The sequence below is a fragment of the Poecile atricapillus genome, chromosome 5 (genome assembly GCF_030490865.1).
Source record: "Poecile atricapillus isolate bPoeAtr1 chromosome 5, bPoeAtr1.hap1, whole genome shotgun sequence".
Classification (NCBI taxonomy): Eukaryota; Metazoa; Chordata; class Aves; order Passeriformes; family Paridae; genus Poecile; species Poecile atricapillus.
In genome coordinates, this window is record NC_081253.1 from 41,279,425 (window position 1) to 41,301,834 (window position 22,410).

Below are 22,410 nucleotides of genomic sequence, written 5' to 3' on the forward strand. Positions count from 1 at the left end.
CACCGGGATAGAGAGCAAGGGAAACCGGGAATCACCGGGATAGAGAGCAAGGGAAACCGGGAATCACCGGGATAGAGAGCAAGGGAAACCGGGAATCACCGGGATAGAGATAGAGAGCAAGGGAAACCGGGAATCGCCGGGATAGAGATAGAGAGCAAGGGAAACCGGGAATCACCGGGATAGAGAGCAAGGGAAACCGGGAATCACCGGGATAGGGATAGAGAGCAAGGGAAACCGGGAATCACCGGGATAGAGAGCAAGGGAAACCGGGAATCACCGGGATAGGGATAGAGAGCAAGGGAAACCGGGAATCACCGGGATAGGGATAGAGAGCAAGGGAAACCGGGAATCACCGGGATAGAGATAGAGAGCAAGGGAAACCGGGAATCGCCGGGATAGAGATAGAGAGCAAGGGAAACCGGGAATCACCGGGATAGGGATAGAGAGCAAGGGAAACCGGGAATCGCCGGGATAGAGATAGAGAGCAAGGGAAACCGGGAATCACCGGGATAGAGAGCAAGGGAAACCGGGAATCACCGGGATAGAGAGAGCAAGGGAAACCGGGAATCACCGGGATAGAGATAGAGAGCAAGGGAAACCGGGAATCGCCGGGATAGAGATAGAGAGCAAGGGAAACCGGGAATCACCGGGATAGAGAGCAAGGGAAACCGGGAATCACCGGGATAGAGACAGAGAGCAAGGGAAACCGGGAATCACCGGGATAGGGATAGAGAGCAAGGGAAACCGGGAATCACCGGGATAGAGAGCGGGGGGAGTGGGATGGGGAGTGGGAACCACCGGGATAGGGAAAAAGAACGGGCCGGAATAGGGAACAGGTGGGACAGGGGTGTAATAAATGGAATTTATTCACGCTAACTAAATTGTAATTGTTATTAAAGTTATTATTTAACGATGTTATTATTAAACGATGAAGAATCAGTGTTATAAAGCAGATGTACCCCTTTGCAGATGTTACATGTCAAAATCAAGGTACAGGATGTAATTTAGAAGATAAATGGTGTCTCAAGACCCAAATGGCCTTGAGATGGACCAAAATTAGAACAAATTTAGGCATTGGGCCTAAAGATTAGTAAATATAAGGCTAATTAGTAGACTTACACAACGCTTAATACGCACACGCAAACCTGTAAGGTTATCCAAAGGACAATGAGGAAGAGGAGAAGCTTCCACCAAAAGAAGACTGAAGACCCCCTAACAACAAGTGAGGCATGCGCGGTGAAGAAAAGTGATGTAAAGTCAGAAAAATTGAAAATAGGAGGAAACTTACGGGAAACATTAATTGATATGTATAAGCATACAGTATGTACGTTTAGCTTGAAGTGCTTTGTTTCGTAGGTGAGGTGGGGTGAGAAGCCCCCCCCATACCCCAGTCGGTTTCGCTTACGCCTTAACCATTTGTAACCACTGGCCAATTATATTCACATATATATAAATATATATAAATATATATTTGAATATATCTACTATATTTTACCTTTTTATTAAATGGTATTCTTTTACTAAATGGTATTTTTTTTATTATTTTGTAACCAATTTATTAAAGTATATCATCAATTAATTAAATTTGATTGTTTGGAAATTTGAAAGTCATTTATAACAGGGGAGAGCCGGGTTAGGGAACAGGTGGGACCAGAAGTAAGCAGGACCAAGAACAGCCGGGTTAGGGAGCAGCCGGGATGAGGCACAGCCGGGTTAGGGAGCAGCCAGGATGAGGCACAGACAGGATTCCTGCTCTATGCCTGCCCGCAGGTCCTCGGCTGGGACGCGTCCCGTTCCACACATAGAATTGTTCGAATTCCCTCTGCACCTTGCTTCAGACATCTCCAAGCTGTTTTGGCTTGGAACACGTGCATAACCCTAACCCTTATTTAAAAACTCAGTGAAGTTACTGGGCCTGGGAAGGTTGTAACCAAGCGTTTTACACATTTCCCATCAATGTGACATCAGCTCTGCTGACCTGGCACATTTGTGACACCATTAGTGGCTTCTGCTTTGCCCCGTGGCAAGAAGCAATCAAGCCACATTTCAAGGATTTGTCCCTTGAATTTGCAAACAGCTTGAAAAACCCAACCAAACAATCCACAAAGGATGGGACAGGGTTTCCTCAGCAGCTCTGTCTGCAACCAGAGCCGCTGGCTGCTCCAAGCCGTGTCCAGCCTGGCCTTGAGCCCTTCCAGGGACAGGGCAGTCACAGCTTCCCTGGCCAACCTGTGCCAGGCCCTCACTGCTGGTACAGGAGCTGGCTTTAGGGGAAGAGCAAAAGCTTTGGGCAGCATTAACTCAGGAAATACAAAGTGAGAGTGAGCAGGCTGGCTTTTCCTGAAGGGGCACAGGTGAGGATGTCAGGCTCCGGAATGGTGGCCCACGGACACGGTGTTTGCCAGGATTCCGAGTCCCCTGCTCACAATGGCCCACAGACATCGTGTTTCCCACAAGCCGATGTTCCCTGAGGCTGGTGGCCCACAGATACGTTTCCCAGGATTCAGTGTCACCTGATGGTGCTCTATAGTCATGGTGTTTCCCAGGATTTAGTGGCTCCTAGGAAGAGCGGCTCATGAACACGGTGTTTTCCAGGATTTAATGTCCCCTGAGGATTGTGGCCCAGGTGCATGATGTTTCCTAGGATTTGGTCTCCTCTGTGGACGGTGGCCCATGGGCACAATGTTTCCCGGGATTTAGTGTCCCCTGTGGAGGGTGTGCCACAGCCGCGGCGTTTCCCAGGATTTGGTGTCCAGGAGCGTGGCCAGTGTCCCCCGGGCGTGGCGGTCACCCAAGGGCGTGGCCAGTGTCCCCCGGGCGTGGCGGTCACCCAAGGGCGTGGCCAGTGTCCCCCGGGCGTGGCGGTCACCCAAGGGCGTGGCCGGTGCCCCAGAGCCCCGCCCCGGGCGCGGCGCCGCAGCCGCGGCCGCTGCGGAGGGCACGGCTGCTGCCCGGGGATGTACGCCGGCAGGAAGAGGAAGAAGCCGGTGCCCAAGAGGTGAGTGGAGTGAGGAGGCTCCTCCTGGGCACCCCCGTGCGTGGGACCGGGCAGCGGGGTCCCGGCTGCTTCTGGGGAAGTGCCCGGAGCCGCTGTGGTGCGAGCGCTGGGCGAGCAGAAGGGAACAGCGTGCTCGGGTTCCTCGGTTCTAATCAGGGGTAATTGGAGCTAACGCTGTGTCGGCTCTGGCACGCCGCTGGGAGAACAGGAATCCTAAAGATGCTTGTCCTGCATCCCGGTGAGGAAGCTCGCCAGAGAGTTTGAGCTGCTCAGCAGTGATTTGCGGGCTGGGCTGTGGTTTGGTGCCCGCCTAAATCGAACATACAGCAATTAGTAATTACCAAAACATCTCGACTCCTTAATTATTAATTATCACGCTGCTCCGTAGCTGTTGCACAACGTCGGTGTGTTCCCGGCGTTTCCTGCCTCCCTCGCGCCTTCCCCCACTCCCAGGTCCCCCCAGCCTGTTTAACCTCAGCTTTTCCAGGTGTGTAGGAACTAAAGGTGGATATATATTAATGGGAGGCTGTGGAGGGGGGACGTGGATGAGCTGAGTCCAAGCCCGGGATGAGGCAGGGAGCAGCAATGCTTTAAACCTGTGGTGAGGTGACCCTGAGCCTCTCTTGGGAATTAATTTGGGAGTCCTGTTGTGGAAAACGAAGGATGGCTGTTTTGCCACAAACCTGTCTCCTGCTCATCTCGGAGTGGCGATTCCAGCCCTCTGGCATACCAGCCTGAGGGTTCGGGCTGGATTTGTGTGGCTCAGGAGAAAGTGTCTCTTTGGAGCAGAAGGGACCTCATTCCCTTGTTCTGTAAGGTAAGCCTTGGGAATGGGAATAGGAAGAGATTCTTTTTCTCTGTGATGGGTCGGATCTTGGAGCAGGATCCTGCTGGGAGAGGCCAAGTGGAGCAGGGCTGGTGGCAGTGGGATGTATCGCCGGCCAGAGGGGACAGGGAGGATGGGCTGAGGGGCTTCTCCAGCTCCTCTGCAGTTTGCTCAGGGCTTTTTACTTAAAAAACCCCAAACAACAACAAACCCACAACAATTAATAAGAATTAGGAGACAATAGATCAGCTCAGGCAAAATCCACTGTCGGGAATAATCTCCCTTGGTACTTGCCAGCTTGCAGAGGGGATACACTTCCTACTGGGTTACTGTTCAAAGAGCAGCTGGGGAAAAACAAACCCCAGAAGCATCACAGCCTTTGCCCTGCTGGGAGCTGAGCTTTCTCTCGGCTTGGGGGCCACCAGCTTCACCATGACCCCCATGGCACGGTGTGCTTCATAACCATGGGGCCAAAGGGAAGGGAATTTAAACAGCTTTTAAATGTCTAGAGCAAGCTTCACTGTTTCCATGAGGTATTTTCCTCACTGGTATCCCTCCTCTTAAGGCTGGCCACGGAGCATGCTGCCGCTGGCATGTGCAGGAGCAAAGGTGTTGGGATGTCCTCCTCGGGGTGACTTGCTGTTGGTTGTGTCACCCTGTGTGCCTCAGCCAGAGGATTTTCAGTGTTTGGCCAAGCTGTCCCAGTGATTCTGTTACACCTCAGTGTTTTACCCACTGCCATGCTCATCTCCAGTCTCACTTTCTCTTCTTCCTGGCTGTTTGGGGCTGGATTTGGATGGTGGGTGGCCAGAAGACTTTAAAGGATACCTGAGGAATCTGAGACTAATTTTCTTCACCCTTTTTTTTTTTTTTTAATCAAAAACTTTTTTCATTTTTCTCCTTCCTGGTGTGTGACAGTGATTTCAGAAATGTTTAGACTTTCTAAGAGCCCTGGTGCCAGCGTGTTTTACCTCACTTGCATGGACTAGTTTGGAGGTGGGCTGTGCCAGCCTCCCTGTGAGAGGGAATATCCCTCCTGATGCTGCTCTTACAACCCAGCAGGCTTGAGATTTCCTGGGGAAATGCTGCAATTTTCCACTCAGCCTTAAAAGACCTCTCAGTCTCTCTCTGAGCTGTAAATTCAACAGGCACCCCAGTGCATTTCATTTAATGCTCATTTCCTCTCACATCACACATGCGAGCAGCCCTGCCAGATGAGATTGGAGAGGGGTTGTAGAGGAGAGAGCTTAAATTGCTGGTAAATGCTGGCAAATCCTGTTATCCAAAGCTCCTTCTTGAAGTGAGGATGCCTGCAGAGAGGGAGTTTGTGGTTAGACAAATTACATCAAACCAAACGAGATGCATCTTAGGAGATGCAGACAAGTGAGATACAGAGCTTGGGGGGGACTGAGGGGTTTGTCTTTGAGCTACGAAATTCAGATTGGCATTAAAAAATGAAGGACACAGGGTGACATCCAAGTCTCATTAAAGTTACTAACAGAGCTCTTACTGCTGCGCTGGGATTTTGGCTAAAAGAACAGCAGCTCACAGAGATGGGACCTTGTGTAAGCTTCAGGCTGCTCTCCTGGACACTGTTCCTTCTGCAGGCTGAGGGTTGCCCCCAGGGCCTAAGTTTGGCATCAAATGCTGGTTTAATTTGGAAATGCCCATCTGAAAGAGTTAGAAATCACAATATTGGAAGAAAACAAAACTTTTTCATCAACTTTTTTTTTTTTTTAAAAGACAGGCTCTTTTCAAAGTGCAGTGCCCTAAGCCACCCTTTGAGATATCCCTTTGTTTGAGTCATAGAATCCCAGAAGGGTTTGGGTAGGAAGGGACCTTAAAGCTCATCTCATTCTGCCCCATGACTGCCCCATCCCTGGAAGTGTCCAAGGCCAGGGTGGACAGGACTTGCAGCAGCCTGGGATAGTTGATGGTGTCCCTGCCCATGGCAGGGGGTGGAATGAGATTAGCTTTAAGATCTCTTCCAACTCAAACCAGTCCATGATTCTGTGATTTCTAAGAGGAGCAGGGTGTGTGTGGAAAAATCTTAACCATTTCACTCTTGTGGCTGCACCAAAGCTAGTGCTGGGTTTGCAAAGAGCCTGTTGGACAATCCCAGTTTGATTAACCTCTCCTCTGCCTCTTCCAGCCCCAAACCACCCCCTCCTGAGGGTGTGAAGTCCAACCCCTCCAAGCGGCACCGGGACCGGCTGAACCAGGAGCTAAACAAGCTGACAGGGCTGCTGCCCTTCCCCGAGGATGTGCGCTCCAGGCTGGATAAACTCTCCATCCTCCGGCTGGCTGTGGGCTACCTGAAGGTGAAGAGCTACCTGATGGGTGAGTGTCCCTGCTGGGAGTGGGGAAAAGCCCCTGGGATCAATCCCCAACCCACAGGTCATGTCCCACCCCAAACTTTGGGATGGAAAGTTGTGTTTCCTGAAGGGTGCATGACGGTGAGTTGTGGGAGCAGGACCTTGGATGTCCATACTGGCAGGAAAATGTCACCATGGATGGAGGGAGCAGCTTGGAGGCATTGCCAGCAGCTGAGACCTCCTGCAAAGTTTGTCCATCTCATTATCAGCCATCCTTTATGTCCAGAACCTCTCCTGTGTCACACTTCCACCACCGCGTGGAGAAGAGAGAGAGGTGGGTAAAACACCCACCTCTTGTGTACCATTGAACAGCAACATTGCCCTCATCTAACTGGAATGGCAACTTAAAATTAAATTAGTTAAATAATTGAATGTTCATAATATAATATATTACATGTTCCCTTTAATTGTATTTCATATTCTGTATTTCCTTATTTATTCCATATTTGGTATTCTTATATTTATATATGTATATATATATAGTTCCTTATATATAGTTCCTTCTTCCTCCCTCTGTATTCTTCTTCAACCCTTCGTTATTATTATTACAGTTACTGTACATTTAATAAATTATAACATTATATATGGTTATATATGGAGCCTGGCTGGGGGGAGTCACCACATTCCCAGGAGTCACCAGCATGTGTGGAGAGGGACGTGTTCCATCTCCAGTGACTCGGGCCTGATGGAATGGGTGATGGGCACTGGGGAAGGCAGAGGACTGGGGCAGGAAGGCAGCAGCAGCTTTTTCTATTTAGAGGCTCTTATTGTCTTCTCCCTGCCGCAGACTGGATAAAGTTGGCTCCCTTGGCTTTTCCCTCATGCCCACTCCTCTGGGCTCTCCCAGGGCTCTCTCCAGCTGGGATGCTGGGCTCCAGGAACAGACTCCTGTGCCAGACTCTCCAGATGGGACCTGTGCCTCTGAGCAGGAGCTGGTTTCCTCTGTATGTGCTCAGAGTGTGCTTCCCAGCATGAGAGCTGCTCTGGGAAAGCATTTGCCATTGCAGGGGTTGTGGAGCCCTATTCTTCCAGGCCAATTATTCCCATCTGTCCACTTGCCTGTGATTTCCAGCTCCTTCCCCTTGCTCTGCCCTGAAGTTCATCTTGTTTGACTTCAGATCGTCCCAGATTCAGCAGGGTCAGCCTGGCTCTCGGGTGTGCCTGATGACCCGTGCCAGCTGCAGGTCACAACAGCCTGCTGCTGGTGTGTCCTGCTGGGCATGTTGGGGGGACATGGTGGTACCCCTTGTGCTCTGCTTTCTGCCTCAGGTTTGCTGTCCTGTGCAGGCTCCTCTCCTGCTGCAGGAGAGTGTGGCATCACCTGGTGAGCATCCCTACCCACTCCCCATCCGCAGCCCAAGCCCAGCCTTGTCTCCAGGCAGGAGGGAGATGAATGCTTTGAGAGAGCGATAATTGCCTTATCTCCAGGCAATTGAGAGACCAATTGCACAGTGGGCTCAGGGTCATGCCCGCCCTGAGGCTCCTTTTCTCCTTGTGCTGTGTCTCTCCAGCCCTAGAGTGGAGCTTCCCAGTGCTGTCTGCAGTTTGTCTGGCTTCTAACACCAGGAGAAACCTGAGAAGAGGCTTCCAGCCTTCTCCATCTTCTCTGGCATTTCTGAGGTGTGGGTACTGTGTGCCTCTGGCTTGGGAACAGACCTGTTTAATGGGGTGTAGGGAGGCAGGCATCAGGGTTTGGGGTGGGACAGAGCAGAGGACAACCACAGTGGGTGTGGGTGCTGGTATCACTGCTTCCACAGTGGACACGAGGAAAGGGACTTGTCATCTGCGTGGGATCCTGGCTTTCATTGCAGGGTAGTGACTCACTTCATCATCCTTGGAATCTGCTTTGCTTTTAAATGTTCTTCTCTGTCTGTGCTTTAATGAGAAACCAGGCTAATTAGTAGTTTGCTGAAAATGCCAAGCTTCAGGCCTAGATAAGGAAGCTCTCAGAGCTCCCTGTGCACCTCCATGGGCTGATTCGTGGTGTGCACACCTGTAACTCCTCTGTGCCCTGGGGAAAACACTGCAGGTGTTGCACAGCTCTCTGCTGCCTGGGATCTCAGTCTTCCTTGAGCAAAATCAAGGAGCTCAGAGCTTGGTCTCCCCAAGCTTTGTCCATTGGGCACAACCTGTGAGCGATGCTGGGTAGCAGTGACAGCTCTGGCGCTATTCCAGCCTGCCTTAAAGGCACTTGAAAGGTTTTGTCACTGGGGTAAACAGTGGCTGAACCTCACTGCCAGACTTGTGCTGAGCTCTGTCTGCAAACCAATTTGCAGTGGTTGCTACTTGGGCCTGTGTCTGACAGTCTCCCAGACAAATCTGGAGTGACTTTGCTGATCCCTGTCTCTGAGAGCAAGTGCCAAGGAGAAAAGCTTGTGTCTGTGTTGCCGACTGCCACGATGCTCTGGGCTGTCTGCGGTGTGACAGGAGCCTCACTTGGTGTAGAGAGGGAGATCTCATGAAAGCTTGGGTGGATTTGAGTGCTGAGTGGCTCAGAAAACCTCCAGCTAGCTGGAGAGCTGTGCTGGGGTTCGTTTCCTACAGTTCCTGTAACAAAGGAAGCAGATGTTGGGGCTGCATATGTGGCTCTGCTAAGGGCGAGCAATAAAATGGGGCTTAAAATGCTCTCTGAGGTGGAGAGACACTGATTAGGGAATGTGCTGCCACGCTTTCTTCCTAGGACACCAGGCAGGGAGATCTGCAAGAGAGAGGATCACAGAGTCCCAGACTGCTTTGGTTTGGGTTGGAAGGAAGTTCATCCAGTGCCACCCCCTGCAGGGACACCTCCCACTATCCCAGGGTGCTCCAAGCCCCATCCAGTCTGGCCTGGAACTCTTCCAGGGATCCAGGGGCACCCACAGCTGCTCTGGTAATCTGTGCCAAGACCTCACCACCCTCACAGCCTTCCCAACATCCAACCTAACCCAATCTCTTTCAAAACCCATGGAAAACCCTGCCGTGGTGTGAGACCACACTCTGGAGTCTGGCAAAGCTTGAGATAACTAACAGCTCCTAGCAAACAGTGAAGTGGGCTACCTCCCCATCCAGCTGACCTGGCTGGAGCAGGGGCTGAGCTTAGGAGGTCTCACCAGGTCCTTTCCCACCTCTGGTGCTGGTTTCAGTGGTTCCCTCCCCAGTTCTCTGCTGCAAGGCAGCTGGCAGCAGGTCTCCCTGGGTAATCTCACTGTAGCCAACACTAAATTAGCTTTTTTATCCATCTCCTTGTTGTTTGTTGTTACCATGGGCCAGAGCTGCAGGGGTCTGGGCCTAAAGGAACTGAAACAATGAAAGGGAGTCAAATCTGTCCCTGGGCGAGATCCTGCAGGGATGTGTGGGATGGAGATTTGCAGCAGCAGGTTGGAGAGGCTGGTGTGGTCTTGGGGATGCCAGCACTCCCCAGGGCATTTCTGTGCTCCTTGGAAAACACAAAATTACTTTTCCTAGTAGTTCATAATCTGTAGGTTTGGCATTTGTCTGTTTCACTTGGATGGCACAAGCCTGCTCTGCATGGCACCGTGCCTTTGTTAAACAGCTGAGGCAGAGGTTGATGCTGATTTGACTGGGTTTGGGATTGGATCCAAGAGGAAAACAGTTGTGCGTGGCTTGGTGTTGCTGGAAGAGCTGGGAGCTCCTGGTTTTTCGATGCCAGGCACCTCTGGAGCCTGTTCAAAGAGAAGTGTTTGCTATGGATGAAACTTGTCAACTCCCCTCAGTGTAACCCAGTCTGTGAGGGCAGCACTGGCTCTGGGGTTGTTACCAATAACTTTTTATTTTCAGTGCCAAATCCGTGCCAGAGGCAAGGGATTTGTTTTAGCCTCCATGGCTGCATTGCCATGTTTTTCTTTAGGAATGTGATGAGCAAAAAAGTGAAGAGATTAGATGACTTTGCTCCTTTTTCCTTCTTTCTCCTGCTGGAATTTTTTCCTCCGTTGCAGGGTTTAGGAGCCTCCTTGCAGAGGCAAGAAAGCCAGCCCATAGGGAAATGCTTTTGGGGATGTGTGGGGTACATCCTGATTCATTGATGCTGGAAACTGCTGATCTGGTGTCTCGGTTTTGAAAGACAGGTGTCTGCTAGGGAGGGCAGGAGCCTCCCTTGGAATGAAAATATAGATTCCCTCCCTCTGAATTATTATAATTTTGAAATCAAGGGGCTTTCAGGCAGAGATCTGGGGATAGGAATAACAGTTCTTTACTAGTATAACCAGGCAAACAAACAACAATAACTACAGCAATAACAAGAAAACAGAACCAGGGACCCCGGGACAGCTTTTTCAGCCAAGACAGAAAGGGATGGAGGAGAGGCTTTGCTTCCCCCTCAGGCGGGCAGTCCTGGTGCTCCTGCAGGGCTCTGAGGAACACTCGGCTGGAACAGCAGGGATGAGCTGAGATCCTGGGCTGGTGGCTGAGGTGGAACAGCAGGGATGAGCTGAGATCCTGGGCTGGTGGATGAGGTGGAACAGCAGCTCCACAGCGGTGCCTGGTACTGCCACACGTCCCAGCAGGACAGGGGGTGTGAGGCCACCAATGGAGAGGGGAGAAGGAGAAGCAGCAGCTCCATCTGGGTGATGGTGAAATCCCTTCTCTGTCCCACAACAGCCCCCAGCAAAATGTCCTTCTCTGAAGCCAAAGAAACCTGCCAAAACTTTCCCTGCCCTCCCCTTTTCCTGCCCCCTTCCCCCCTGGGCCCAGCTGAACTCTGCGTTTCTCAAGCACCCACCAAGTACCAGCAGTCAGGTTTTTCCCACAACTAATGGGTAAAAATTCCACAGGTGAGCCAGAACTAAAGGAAGGACTTCTAACCCCCAACATGCCGTCTGGCGTCTTCTGGCTGGTCTTGAGGTTCAGGACAGAGCTGGATTTCCCCCTCCTGTCTTAAAAATTACACACAGTGTCTGTCCCAGCACTTTGAAAATGTGAGTGATCATCACACTGCTCCAGCAAATGCCTGGGACTTCCCTGGTAGCTGCACATGGCTTTTGCCATGGTCTTCTTTTCACAGAATTATGGAATCATTAAGCTTGGAAAAGACCTCTACGATCATCAGGTTAACCCAGCACTGACAAGCCCACCACTAACCCATGTCCCTAAGCACCACATCCACATGTTAATTCCCATTAATTGTCCAAGATGCACTGCAGGAGGTTGGAAAAACTGGGCACAAACAGCAAAAGTGCACCATCCTTTTACCCAGTTACTTCTGGTGTGGGTATATTACAGCTTGGATACACATTGGACCTGTTTCCTTTAATCCCATTAATTTGTGGTCTCAGCTGCTCTGTGTGGGACTCTCAACTGCACCATTAGAGTTAAATGGGATGAATTAGCCAGCTTTTAATACAAGTCCTCAACTGCTTTGTCCTGCCTGGCAGCCAGTGGGGCTCTTTTCCTCCTGCCAGCCAGTGTTTCCAGTCCATCTTAGCCATCAGCCCCTTGGAGACCTGGCTTCAGCAGGCTGAGGGATCCATGGCTCCAGGTGGGATTCCAGAGGGTGGCATCTCCCCATTTTGTCTCAAGCAATATTTTCAGGAGTGATCCCTCCTTCCCATGAGGTTCCCCATGTTGTAAATGGCCTGAAGTAGGATTAAAATGTTGGGTTTTCCTTTCCAAGTCAAAAAGTGACTGGGAATAACCTCTTTACCCCTGGTGGTTGCATGGGCATGGGAGTGCTTGGGTTTCCCTAGGGATTGCTCCCAATCCCAATGGTTCTTGGCAGTTTGAGTGAGGATGAGGTCAGAGACCTGTTTGGAGGAGGAGAGCCACAGGAACACCATGGCACCTGGCTGTGGATGGAGAGGACTGGGCTGGATGTGAGCACCAGCTGCTCCACACCACCAGGACTTTGGACGGCACCTCTTTGAGTTTCCTCCCCTCTCTCCATGCTCCAGACCTTCTCCCCAGGTCGTGTGTCACATGGGAGACAGATTCTGGAGGATTTTTGAGCTTAGCTGTGCAGAAATGGACTGCACTGTGTTTGAGAGAAGGGGAAGTAAGTACCTTTGGTGGGAGCTTAATTGCTAAGATCAGTGGGAGAGGTGAAGAAATTTTGCTGGAAAGCACAAGATGGGTATTTCCTGCTGGATGCTGAAAGCCACGGCAGCTCTCCTCAGCTTTCCCTGCAGATGCTGCTGGTGGACACTGGGAGAGAGCTGGAGACCAGATGCTCTCAAGATGCGCATGCTCTCAAGAAGTTCTGTGCCCTTTTGGAGCTTTGTTTTGGAAGAACTCGTTTCTTTTTGAAAACCCCTGCCAGCCTGCTTAATTTCAATGCTTTAGAGAGGAGCCAGGCCTTCAAAAGAAATCAAATTTTAAATGAGAATTGATGTTTCATTTTGAAACTATTATGCTCCATGAAGTGTGAATTGAAGCCATGTGGTCCAGATGGGATGTTTTCCCATGGGAATCACATGCCAGTCATGTGAAGAGGCTTTTTGCTTGGTGTTTCCCTGTTGAATCTCATCTTTCCCAACCTTCCCCAGAGGTCTCACATACCCTGAGCAGGCTGGTCTGAGAGCACAGGATAGGAAAGAGCAGAAGCTGTGGCTGATGGGAAAGGTAGAGATGCTGCCTGAGGATGTCCAAGGAGTGCTGAAGGTTTAGGGTCGGAAGACTTATCCCAGCTCTGTGGAGATGGAGACTGACCCTACTCCAGAGCACCCTCTCCACTGCTATTTGTGTCACTTTGTGCAAGACCTGCAGCTAATAACCCTACCCTACTGCATCCATGCCCTGGCTGCTGACCTCTGTGGGTGGGTGCTTGTTGGCATTCAGGCTCCAGATGTAAATAGATCCCAGGGACATTTTGACTCCAAATTTGTTTTGAATTCAAACATGCCAATCCATCAGGGAAAATGCTTTTGCATATTGGTGGTTTGCTGCAGAGCAGATCAGCACTTGCACATGAAACTTCTTTAGAGTCCAAATTGTTTTGGCTTTGAACTTGGTGTTACCAGGGAAGAAACCAAACAAACCTTTAAATCATTTCAGTAGTGAAGTGAGAGCTTATGCCATGGAGCAAATTAAATGTATGGTCAGACGTAGGATGCTTTGAGGTTCTTCCTCACTTCCAGCATTCAGAGGATCTTTCCCCTTTGAATCCAGCACCATCTGACACGCGGGGCTGAGATGGGGCAGGCAGTGCTCTCTGGGATGTGAATTACACAGGACATGTGAGCTCTGTTGGACCTCTGGGAGCTGCAGGAGCAGGAGATGGTGGCAGAGGTGGGGTGGCTCCCACACAGCAGCTGCTTTGAGCTTTTCTGTGATTTTGTTTTGTTTTTGTTGAGCTGGCACAAAAACATGCCTTGAAAAATCATCCTTTTGCTGGCAGCTGAGCTTGGATTGAGTTTTTTCAGTGATAATCAACAGATAAAGGACCATGCTGGGGATATCCCTGTGAGCTTCTGTCCTCATTCCTGTTCCCTGAACAACCAGTTCTGTGCGAGTCCCACGGAGCTCGAGGTGCCATGAGTGGGTCAGCAGGAGGTTTCATGCTGGCTGCACCCTGGGATGTTGCCTTCAAGGCATGCAGTGCTGAAGCATGAGGCAGCTCCTGAATCAGCCTGGGGAGCTCACGGCAGCAGGTCCTGGGAGCCAAGAGCAGTCACTCAGGTGTCACTGGGAGTGCCACAGCCACCAGCTCCTGGTCTGCTTCCAAGCAGCCAAAGGTGGAAGGGAGAAAACAAGTACGGGTGCTTTGATGGCATCTCAGGTGCCTTGGGAAGCTTTGCCTGTGTCTTTCTCCAACCCTGAAGGGCAGCAGAGCAGACAGAGCAGCCCAATGGGTTGGCTGGAAGCCAACTCCAGCTCTGCCAGGCTCTAACCAGAAGCCTCCTGGCTGTGTTGGGTGGTTGTCAGGGTGCGACACTGATAACTCCGTTCTTTTCCTCTGGACCAAGATTAAAGAGAGACTTTTCATGTTTGGGCTCAGTTGTTTATTCTTCTTTATCTATATTACATCTTTACAGGCAGTGAGGAACTATGTACACTAGGCTAACAAGCTACAAAATGGAGGGATGAGGTATCTCTCCAAGGTCTCTTAAGTGTCAATTCACCCAATAATGAAATGTCAAGTAACTTATTTTTATTTATAACCCAATAGCCAAACACCTGTGTCCTGCAATGTGGATTCTTCCATCCAGTCACCTAATATTACCCAAAAACCCAAGAAGAAGGTGAAAGAGCCACTCCCCTAAATCCTCCATCTTGTACTTCATTTACTAAAATAGCTAAAACTCCAAACTCTAACTTTCTCACTCAGTGACTTAATATAATTCTATCTAACTTACACATTCATATTCTCAGTTTCTCCACTTAGTTTTCTTAGTTTCTCTTAGTTTAGAAGAGTTCTCCATGGTCTTAGGTTAAACTCAGTGTTCTCTCGAGTTTCTGAGCCTGTCAGCACAGATAAAGGGATATTTTTTGTGCCTCTGACTCCAGCAGGTGGTGTTCCCCAGCCTTGGCAGCCCAGGAGCACTCAACCCCACTCTGTCCTTTGCTTCTCTGCCTCCCACTCTGGCAAGAGCAAGGTTTCCCAGAAGGGGGATCAAGAAGGGGAAAGAATCTCTTGGAGGAAGCCTCAGGCAAGTGGGCTCTGTGCCAGTTGCTACTGTCTTCCACACTGACTTCTTGCCTTCTGACTTGCAGCTACATCTCCAAAGGTCGGCAACTGCATGGATCAGCCCAGAGCCCCAGGAGGGGACAGAAGGACAGAGCCACAGGGTGACAGGGAGCTGTTTCCTGAGGGGGAGCTGCTGCTCCAGGTATGGTGATGTGGCTTGGTCATTTGGGGTCTCCCCAAGCAGCTCTGCAGCTTGTGGTCCCTTCTGTGGAGCAAGAGGAGACCCTGCCTTGCCCAGAGCTGCTTCACTGTGATTCCTGCAGGCACTGAATTCCTGGGGACAGACACCACTGACACTGCTGACCTGTGATACTCACTGTGTGACCTGGCTGGGACCAGTCCAGATCCCATTCACACCATTCCCTCTCATCCCACTGCAATTTGCTGCCCCTTACATCTCAAAGACACAAGCTCCATCCCAACCAAGAGGTTCAGGGATGTCATATGGTGGTGTAAGGATTGATCCCTGAGTATTTCCCAAGGTGCTGGCTTGGTTCATTATCTTTAGCAAAGGCTAAGAGGGGAATGTTCAGAGCTGTGGCACAAAACATCCCTCAGGAACTCCTTGCCCTACCTGGGGCATTGCGTGAGCTCCGTAGGGATGAGTTCACAGCCTGTCTGGGATGGGATTGGATGGGAAAAGCCCAGGTTCAGTTTGTCGGTTGTGGGGGAGAAAAGGAGTTGGATGTTGGAAAAATGGTGGTGGACAAAACCAGTGGGAAATGAGCGCTTTGCTTTGTAGAAAGGTCAGGTGTGTGGCATGAAACAGCTGACAGTGAAGCTGGGAGCACAAGGAGCTGGTCAGTCGGCCTCCCACAGTGCTGCTGGTTTGGGCTGCCATCTATAAATGTGAGCCGGAAGGGCCTGGCGTGGAAAGGTCACATGGAAAGGCTGACTGCTGGCCACGTCTGCTGAGGAACATGCTGTTCACTGGGACTGCAGGGCGAGCCTGTGCCAGACCCTCAATCATTCCGTGTACTTGGCATCTCCTGTGCCTGGGCTCTCACAGAATCCCAGAATGGTTTGGGTAGGAAGGGACCTTAAAGCTCATCTTGTGATGAGCTGCCAAAGGCAGGGACACCTTCCACTGTCCCAGGCTGCTCCAAGCCCTGTCCAGCCTGGCCTTGGACACTTCCAGGGATCCAGGGGCAGGCACGGCTTTTCTGGGCACCCTGTGCCAGGGCCTCCCCATCCTCCCAGGGAAGGATTCCTTCCCAATACCCCATCTCTCACTGCCATCTGGCAGTGGGAAGCCCCCCTGTCCTGTCCCTCCATGCCCTCTCCAGCTCTCTTGTAGAGAAAAGGAGACACTCCCCTAAATCCTCCGTCTTGTACTTCATTTACTAATATAACTAAAACTCTAAACTCTTTCTCACCCAGTGACTTAATATAATTCCCTCTATCATACACATTCATATTCTCAGTTTCTCCACTTAGTTTTAGAAGCTTTCTCCATGGTCTTAGGTTATTGGGTTATTAGGTTATTGGGGCTTCAGTTCTCTTCTCCCACCTCTCCAAAGACCAGCAGATGGATGCTTGGCTGTCCTTGAACCTGACTTTGGTCACTTCAGCCCTGGTCCTGCAGAGCCCTCCAGGCATCAGGCAGTGTGAGCAGATCCCCAGCAGGAGCCTCCATGTGAGATTTTGGTGAGGCAATAACTCCTGGGAGCTCAGTGTGACTTTTGGCAGTGAATCCTGGACCACACAAGGTCCCCCATGGCCCCAGCTGTGTGTGAGTGTGACGGTCATGGAGGAGCAGCTGGATACCAGGAGGGAGCTCGAGGCTGCCCCAGCATGGAGCTGCTCCTTAGCCACTCCCCAGGGCTCTGGACTCGAACCATATGACAGCAATTTGTTGAACCACCTGAGCATTGGCAGACTGGGGTGATTGAAGGCATCTGGAGAGCTTATGAGGTGTTACTGTGACAGAAATCCCTCCACTGAGCTGTCTGGTCGCTTTTTTCCCCTCCCCACAAAGATCATTTTAAGCACAGACTGATTTGCAGAAAGCTCTGATTCAGTGTCCCTCGGGGGGCTGCAGCACACCAAGTGAAGGGACTGGTCCCTCAGCAAGCTGGATCTGTGTGCTGGGTTTCCATTTAGGGTGTTCTTTCCCTAATTTCTCTCCTATTCCCTAATAAGCATATCACTGTCAAGAGCAGGGGGCATGAGTTACTATCTAATGCAGTGCTTCGCTTTTGGGGGAAATCAGCCTGAAATTGTCACCAGAATCATAGAATATCCAGAGCTGGAAGGGACCCACAAGGATCATCATGTCCAAAGCAGAGCCCCAGGGGAGTGTAGCTATTCCCAGCTGGAGAGAAGGAAAACAGCTGCAGGTCCTCCATGAAACCTCTCTTCAGCTGGTCCCTGCTGATGCAGGTGCTGCCCTGCAGTGAGAGGGGGCTCCATGGGGGATTTGGAGAAAGAAGTTGGTCCATCTTGGTTGGATCGTTGTTCATGCTGGGTACAAAAAACTCCACAGAACTGAGTCTTGCATGGTTACCAGGTGCTGTTCTTCTTTCTGGGGCTCCTTGGAGGAAGAAGGTCCCTTCTTGTCCCTGGATGCTAAAGAAACACCTGGGGGATTTCAGCATTCAGCAGCTGGATTGAAGCTGGGGAGAGTAACTTTGGACAGAACTTTTTCTTTCAGGCACTCAATGGATTTGTCATTGCCGTGACTGGGGACGGTTACATTTTCTACATCTCCCCTACTGTGCAGGACTACCTGGGCTTCCACCAGGTAAGTACTGTGTTTTCCTGGCTGGAAACAGATACATCCAGTCCTGGTGTGGGAAGGAGGTGTGGATGGGGAGCAAAGCTTCCCAAAGGGCAGCAGCTCCTGTGGCAGGGGAAGGAGCTGGAGTTGGCCTGTTCTTTACTCTCAATCCCTGCTCTTCTAGTGCCCAGGAAGGGAAACCTTCTGTGTCCTCCTCCTGACACCTCTGCCAAGCTGTCCAGGGGCAGGCACTATTCTCTTGTGTCATTCCAGTCAGATCTCATCTACCAGAGTGTGTACGAGCTAATCCATGCAGACGACAGGGCCACCTTCCGTCACCAGCTGCACAGGACCCCACTGCACGCTGCTGACAGTGAGTGCCAGGGTGGTCCCTGCAGGGTTTCACTTGGGCAGCTCTGAGCCATGAGCTCAGGGTGTGCAGCACAGCTTGGAAAGCCTCCTTTTCTCTTTGTTTTTCCAGCCTTTCCCTCTGAGCAGCCGCTGCTGGCTGGGTGCAGTATCACATCCTGCCCCCAGCACCTCCATGCTGAGAAGCAATCCTTTGTGGAGAGGAACTTCACCTGCCGCTTCCGCTGCCTGCTGGATAACTCCTCGGGATTCCTGGTAATGCTGGGACACCCCTCTGCTCCCCCTGTGCACACAAGGTGTTCCCCCAGAGCCACTTGTGTCCCACAGGGATGAGAGCACAGCCAGTTCCCACCACCTTGTTTGCTTCACACCCACATTTTCTAATCCCTGTAAGGCCTTGAATTTGCATGGGCGCCTGAAGTTCCTTCTTGGGCAGCAAAAGTCAGCAGCAGACAAGTCCCCAGTTGCTCTCTTTGCCATCGCCACACTCCTCCAGCCTCTCTCCATCCTGGAGCTCCGGACCAAGACGCTGATCTTCCAGACAAAGCACAAGCTGGACTTCACTCCCATGGCCTGTGATTCCCGGTAAGGCATCTCTCACTTTCCCCATGACAAAATCCCTGGTTCTGGACAGAAAACTAGACCTGGTGGGGACAAGGAACACCTGACCCAGCTCCCATGGCCTGATGTTTTTGTCCCTCTGCTGCAGGCCCCCAGTAACCCAGGGAGCAGGTTAACAGGGCACTGGCACTTGTCTGCCATGGTTTGTGGAGCAGGGTATGCAGCTCAGCCCAGGGCAGGGCACTGCAGCACCCAAAGTGGGAGTCCAGCCTGTGGGGTGCAGCTTTGGGGAGTGCATCCCTGGTGTCACTGCATTCCTGTGCTGTTTCCAGGGGCAAGGTTGTCCTGGGATACACAGAGGTGGAGCTGTGCAGGAGGGGTTCCGGGTACCAGTTTGTGCATGCGGCTGACATGATGCACTGCGCAGAGCACCACGTGAGAAGTAAGTGCTGGGGGGCTGTTGTGGGGGTGTTTGTGAGCTCCCTCAAGGCTCTGGCCTTGCTGTACTATTGCTCCTTGGTGCTGTCTGTCCCGGGGCTGGAGTAGCTGTGATAAAGGCTCTTCCTCCTGGATGAGCTCAGGGAGCTGGCGGAGAGACAGCATCCTGCATCTCCTGCCCCCATAGCACGGCCACAAGGTGATGCTCAACCCCACGGCATCTTGCACGTGTCATTTGTCTGGCTCTGCGGGGGAGCTCTGTCGGTGGCACTTCTCTTGTGTCCCTGCCTCAGTGATGAAGACGGGGGAGAGCGGGCTGACGGTGTTCCGGCTGCTGACCAAGAGGGGCAGCTGGCTGTGGGTGCAGGCCAACGCGCGGCTGGTGTACAAAGGGGACAGGCCTGACTGCATCATCGCCCGCCAGCGAGCCCTGTCGTGAGTATTGCTGGCCCCCTTTAGCTGCTCTGGGCGTGGGGGGCTGCCTGAGGCATGCAGAGGCCATGAGGGTGGAGGAAAGGATCGGTGGGGTTGGAGCTTTGCAGCGTTTGTCCTCCTGCAGTGTGATTTAAGCGGCTCTGAGGAGGTGGTTGTGGACATGCTGCCTGCGAGCAGAAGCCCTTTCCTGAGCCATGCAGATCTCCCCGTGAGCTCCCCAGAGCCTTCTTGTAGCTGGCCCAATCCAGTCCCCTTTTCCTCTAGAAAAGCCAGGGGCAGGGCTGTGAGTTCCCCCCTTGCTGTCAGAAGGGTGGTTTTGCCTGGCCTGGAGGAGCTGCTCATGCTGCTTCCATTCCCTTTTCTCTCTGCACCAAAGGAATGAAGAAGGGGAGGAACATCTCCGGAAGAGAAATGTGCAGCTGCCTTTCAGCTTTGCCACAGGGGAAGCAGTCTTGTATGGGAATGACCTTCCTGGGTTCTTGGACTCGTTCCAAACCAAGGCAGAGTTGCAGGTGCAAGCAAGCTCCAACTCAGAGCAGCACTTGGTAGACCCCAGCTCTCTCCTTGGGGCCATGATGAAGCAGGATGCATCCATATACAATTCCAAGGCTGATAACGTGCCTCAGTTCTCCCTGCCAGGCTTCATCCCTGAGCCTGATGGGCTGAGCCAGAATGAGGACATCAGCAGTGCCAAGGAGGACAGCAACTCCCTCCTGGTGGTCATCGAAACCCTCTTTGAGAAGAGTGAGGTGGATGGAAACATCTGCCAGAGCCTCGGTGTGGACAGCACAGAGCTGCAGCAGTGGGAGGAGGCTCTGCTCAGCCTGGAGGCAGAGGAGGAGCTGCCAGCTCAGGGGCTCCAGAGGCCGGGCACCAAGGTGACATCCTGTGTGGAGCAGATGCTCCTCAGGGAGGCTGCTGGGAAGAACCTGGACTTCCCACCCTGCCATGAGGAAAACAGTGCTGTGGCTCACTTCCAGCACTGCTGGGCAGCTGGTTCAGTGTCGCCAGCCCCAGCACAGGCCCGGGCAGCAGGCACACGGGGAGGCCAGGGGGCTGTGGGCTCTGTAGCCTCCGTTACCTCTGAGGGCAGCTCTGCCCAGCCAGAGCAGCAGGGCCCATTTAACCCAGCCAGGCCGGTGGCAGGGACGGTGCTGGGCATCCCTGTCTCTGGCAGCAAATCCTCTGCAGCACTTCAGCTGGCAAGCCAAGCATTTCAGGCAGAAGCTACCCCCTCTGCTGCTGCTGGTGGCACTGTTCCTACTGCTCAGAGCCAGCCTGGGTGCCAGCTGGTGGGCTCAAGTTGCCCACCCCCATTGCACTCAAACAAGTTGGTGACTCTGTGGCACAATGTCCCCCTCCAGGCAAACCCAGCCAGTTGCCCATGGGAGGCTTGGCTGGCCAGAGCTCCAAAACAGCTGGAAGCTGCAGGAGCACACGTGGAGTCCCAAACTCTGCCAGCTGGCAGCCCTGAGAGCCCCCCAGGGGCTGGGCTGTGGTTGCCACCCCTGTCCCAATCTGTTCCTTGCCCTGCCCAGGGCTCGAAAGAGTCCCTGTTCCACAGGGATGGGAAGCTCTGTGATGTGGAGGCTGCTCTCCCTGCACCCTTAGGAGTCAGGCAGTTGCCAGGGCATGACAACTTCTCCAAACAGCCCCTGGCAGCCCATGTAGAGCCCAGCTTTTCCTGGGAAGGGGAGCAGGCAGTGCTCCAAGAGGACAAGTGGTTCTCGCAGCTGTGGCTCCCGCAGGCTGGGGCAGCTCCTCAGAGGAGCCATGGGGAAGGGCCAGTGCACCCGAGCAGGCTCCTGCTGGGCCCCAGCACAGATCCCAGTGCCCACCAGATGGACTGCGTTGTGCTGCCTGAGTGCCAGTATGGAAACAGCCTTTTTAGGCATGAGAGCAGCTTCCTGAGGGATGCTGCTAAAGTGCCCTTTCCCCAGCAGCTGGGTGCTTTGTCTCGTCCCACTGAGAACCACCCTGGAGCACCCTGCTCCTCACCGGGCTCAGTTTCGAGGTGCTCAGCTGCTCTCCCTGTGAAGGTGGTTGCAGGAGCACCCCTGTGTGCCGGGCAGGGCCCTGGCTGCCCCTCAGTTCCCTTCTCAGCTGGGCAGCCCCCCATGCCTGTGAGATCCAGCTCAAGGTGAAGTGCGAGAGCTGCAGGACCTGAAGGGCACCTGGCTCCTGTGGAGGGTCTGCCAGGGGTGCAGCCACACCATCTTTTGTGGGCAGCCGGGTTTGGAGCTCACTGTGAACCAGGAGCCCCGTCTTGGAAAGCCACCAACAGCTGTGAGCTCTTCTCATACCTGCCAGTGGTGCTCCCTGGTTTCCCAGGATTTTGTCTTCCAGTGCTGTCAAGCAGTCTAGGATGAAGTGGTTTGGACTTTTTGTTCCATGTGAAGTCTTTCAGGGAGATGGAGCTGTGCCACTGGGGAGGCTTACAGGTTCTTGGGGTCCAGGGAAGAACATTGCTTGCTGGCACGTCCACGTACTTGGGGTAGCCTTTTCCAGATGGAACTGGTCCCTCACAGGCAGGTAGCACCGGATGCTGTTTCTCAACAAAACAGTGTGGTTTCCTCATCTCCTGTGTTGGACCACCCTTGTCATGTTGCTGTTTGGTCCCCTGCATCATCTCTGCCTGCCTGAGCCTCTTTTCCTCATGTGCTCTCCATCTCCTCCAGAGATGCCCAAATCCTTTCAGAAAGGTGTTACCAAGCACTTCAAAGAGCTCAGCAGCATTGAAGGGTCTCGGTGGGAGTGGACGCACCTCGGGGATTTGGTCTCTCCAGCAGCTTTCCAGGGGAATTTGGGAGAGATGGGTACCAGGCCTTTGTGGACTTTCTGGGATGCAAGGTGGAGAAGGTCCAGCCAAGCTCCCCTTGGGTTTGTCACTGGCCTTCCTCTCCTCTGCTCCACAGTGCCATGGGACAGAGGAACAGTGAGGGTTCCCCCGTGGTTCTGCCAAAGCAGTGAGAAGGAAAGGCAGGGAGGGATGCAATAACCACTCCTCTCCATGTCAGACCCACTTGGTGCCCCTCAAACCATTGTCCTGCAGCCCAGCACAACCACTTGGTT

General features: G+C 52.5%; 1 protein-coding gene across 1 annotated transcript; it reads left to right on the plus strand.

Annotated features, from left to right (window-relative positions):
• The first annotated feature begins 2,896 nt into the window (after positions 1 to 2,896).
• LOC131579789 (uncharacterized) lies at positions 2,897 to 21,430 on the plus strand. Its single transcript, XM_058840189.1, is given in 11 exon segments — positions 2,897 to 2,998; positions 5,977 to 6,164; positions 14,843 to 14,958; positions 17,470 to 17,559; positions 17,809 to 17,908; positions 18,017 to 18,159; positions 18,299 to 18,489; positions 18,798 to 18,907; positions 19,197 to 19,338; positions 19,715 to 21,269; positions 21,272 to 21,430. Coding segments are annotated over 11 exon segments (2,712 nt in total). The 5' UTR covers positions 2,897 to 2,957; the 3' UTR covers positions 21,308 to 21,430.
• Positions 21,431 to 22,410: the final 980 nt, after the last annotated feature.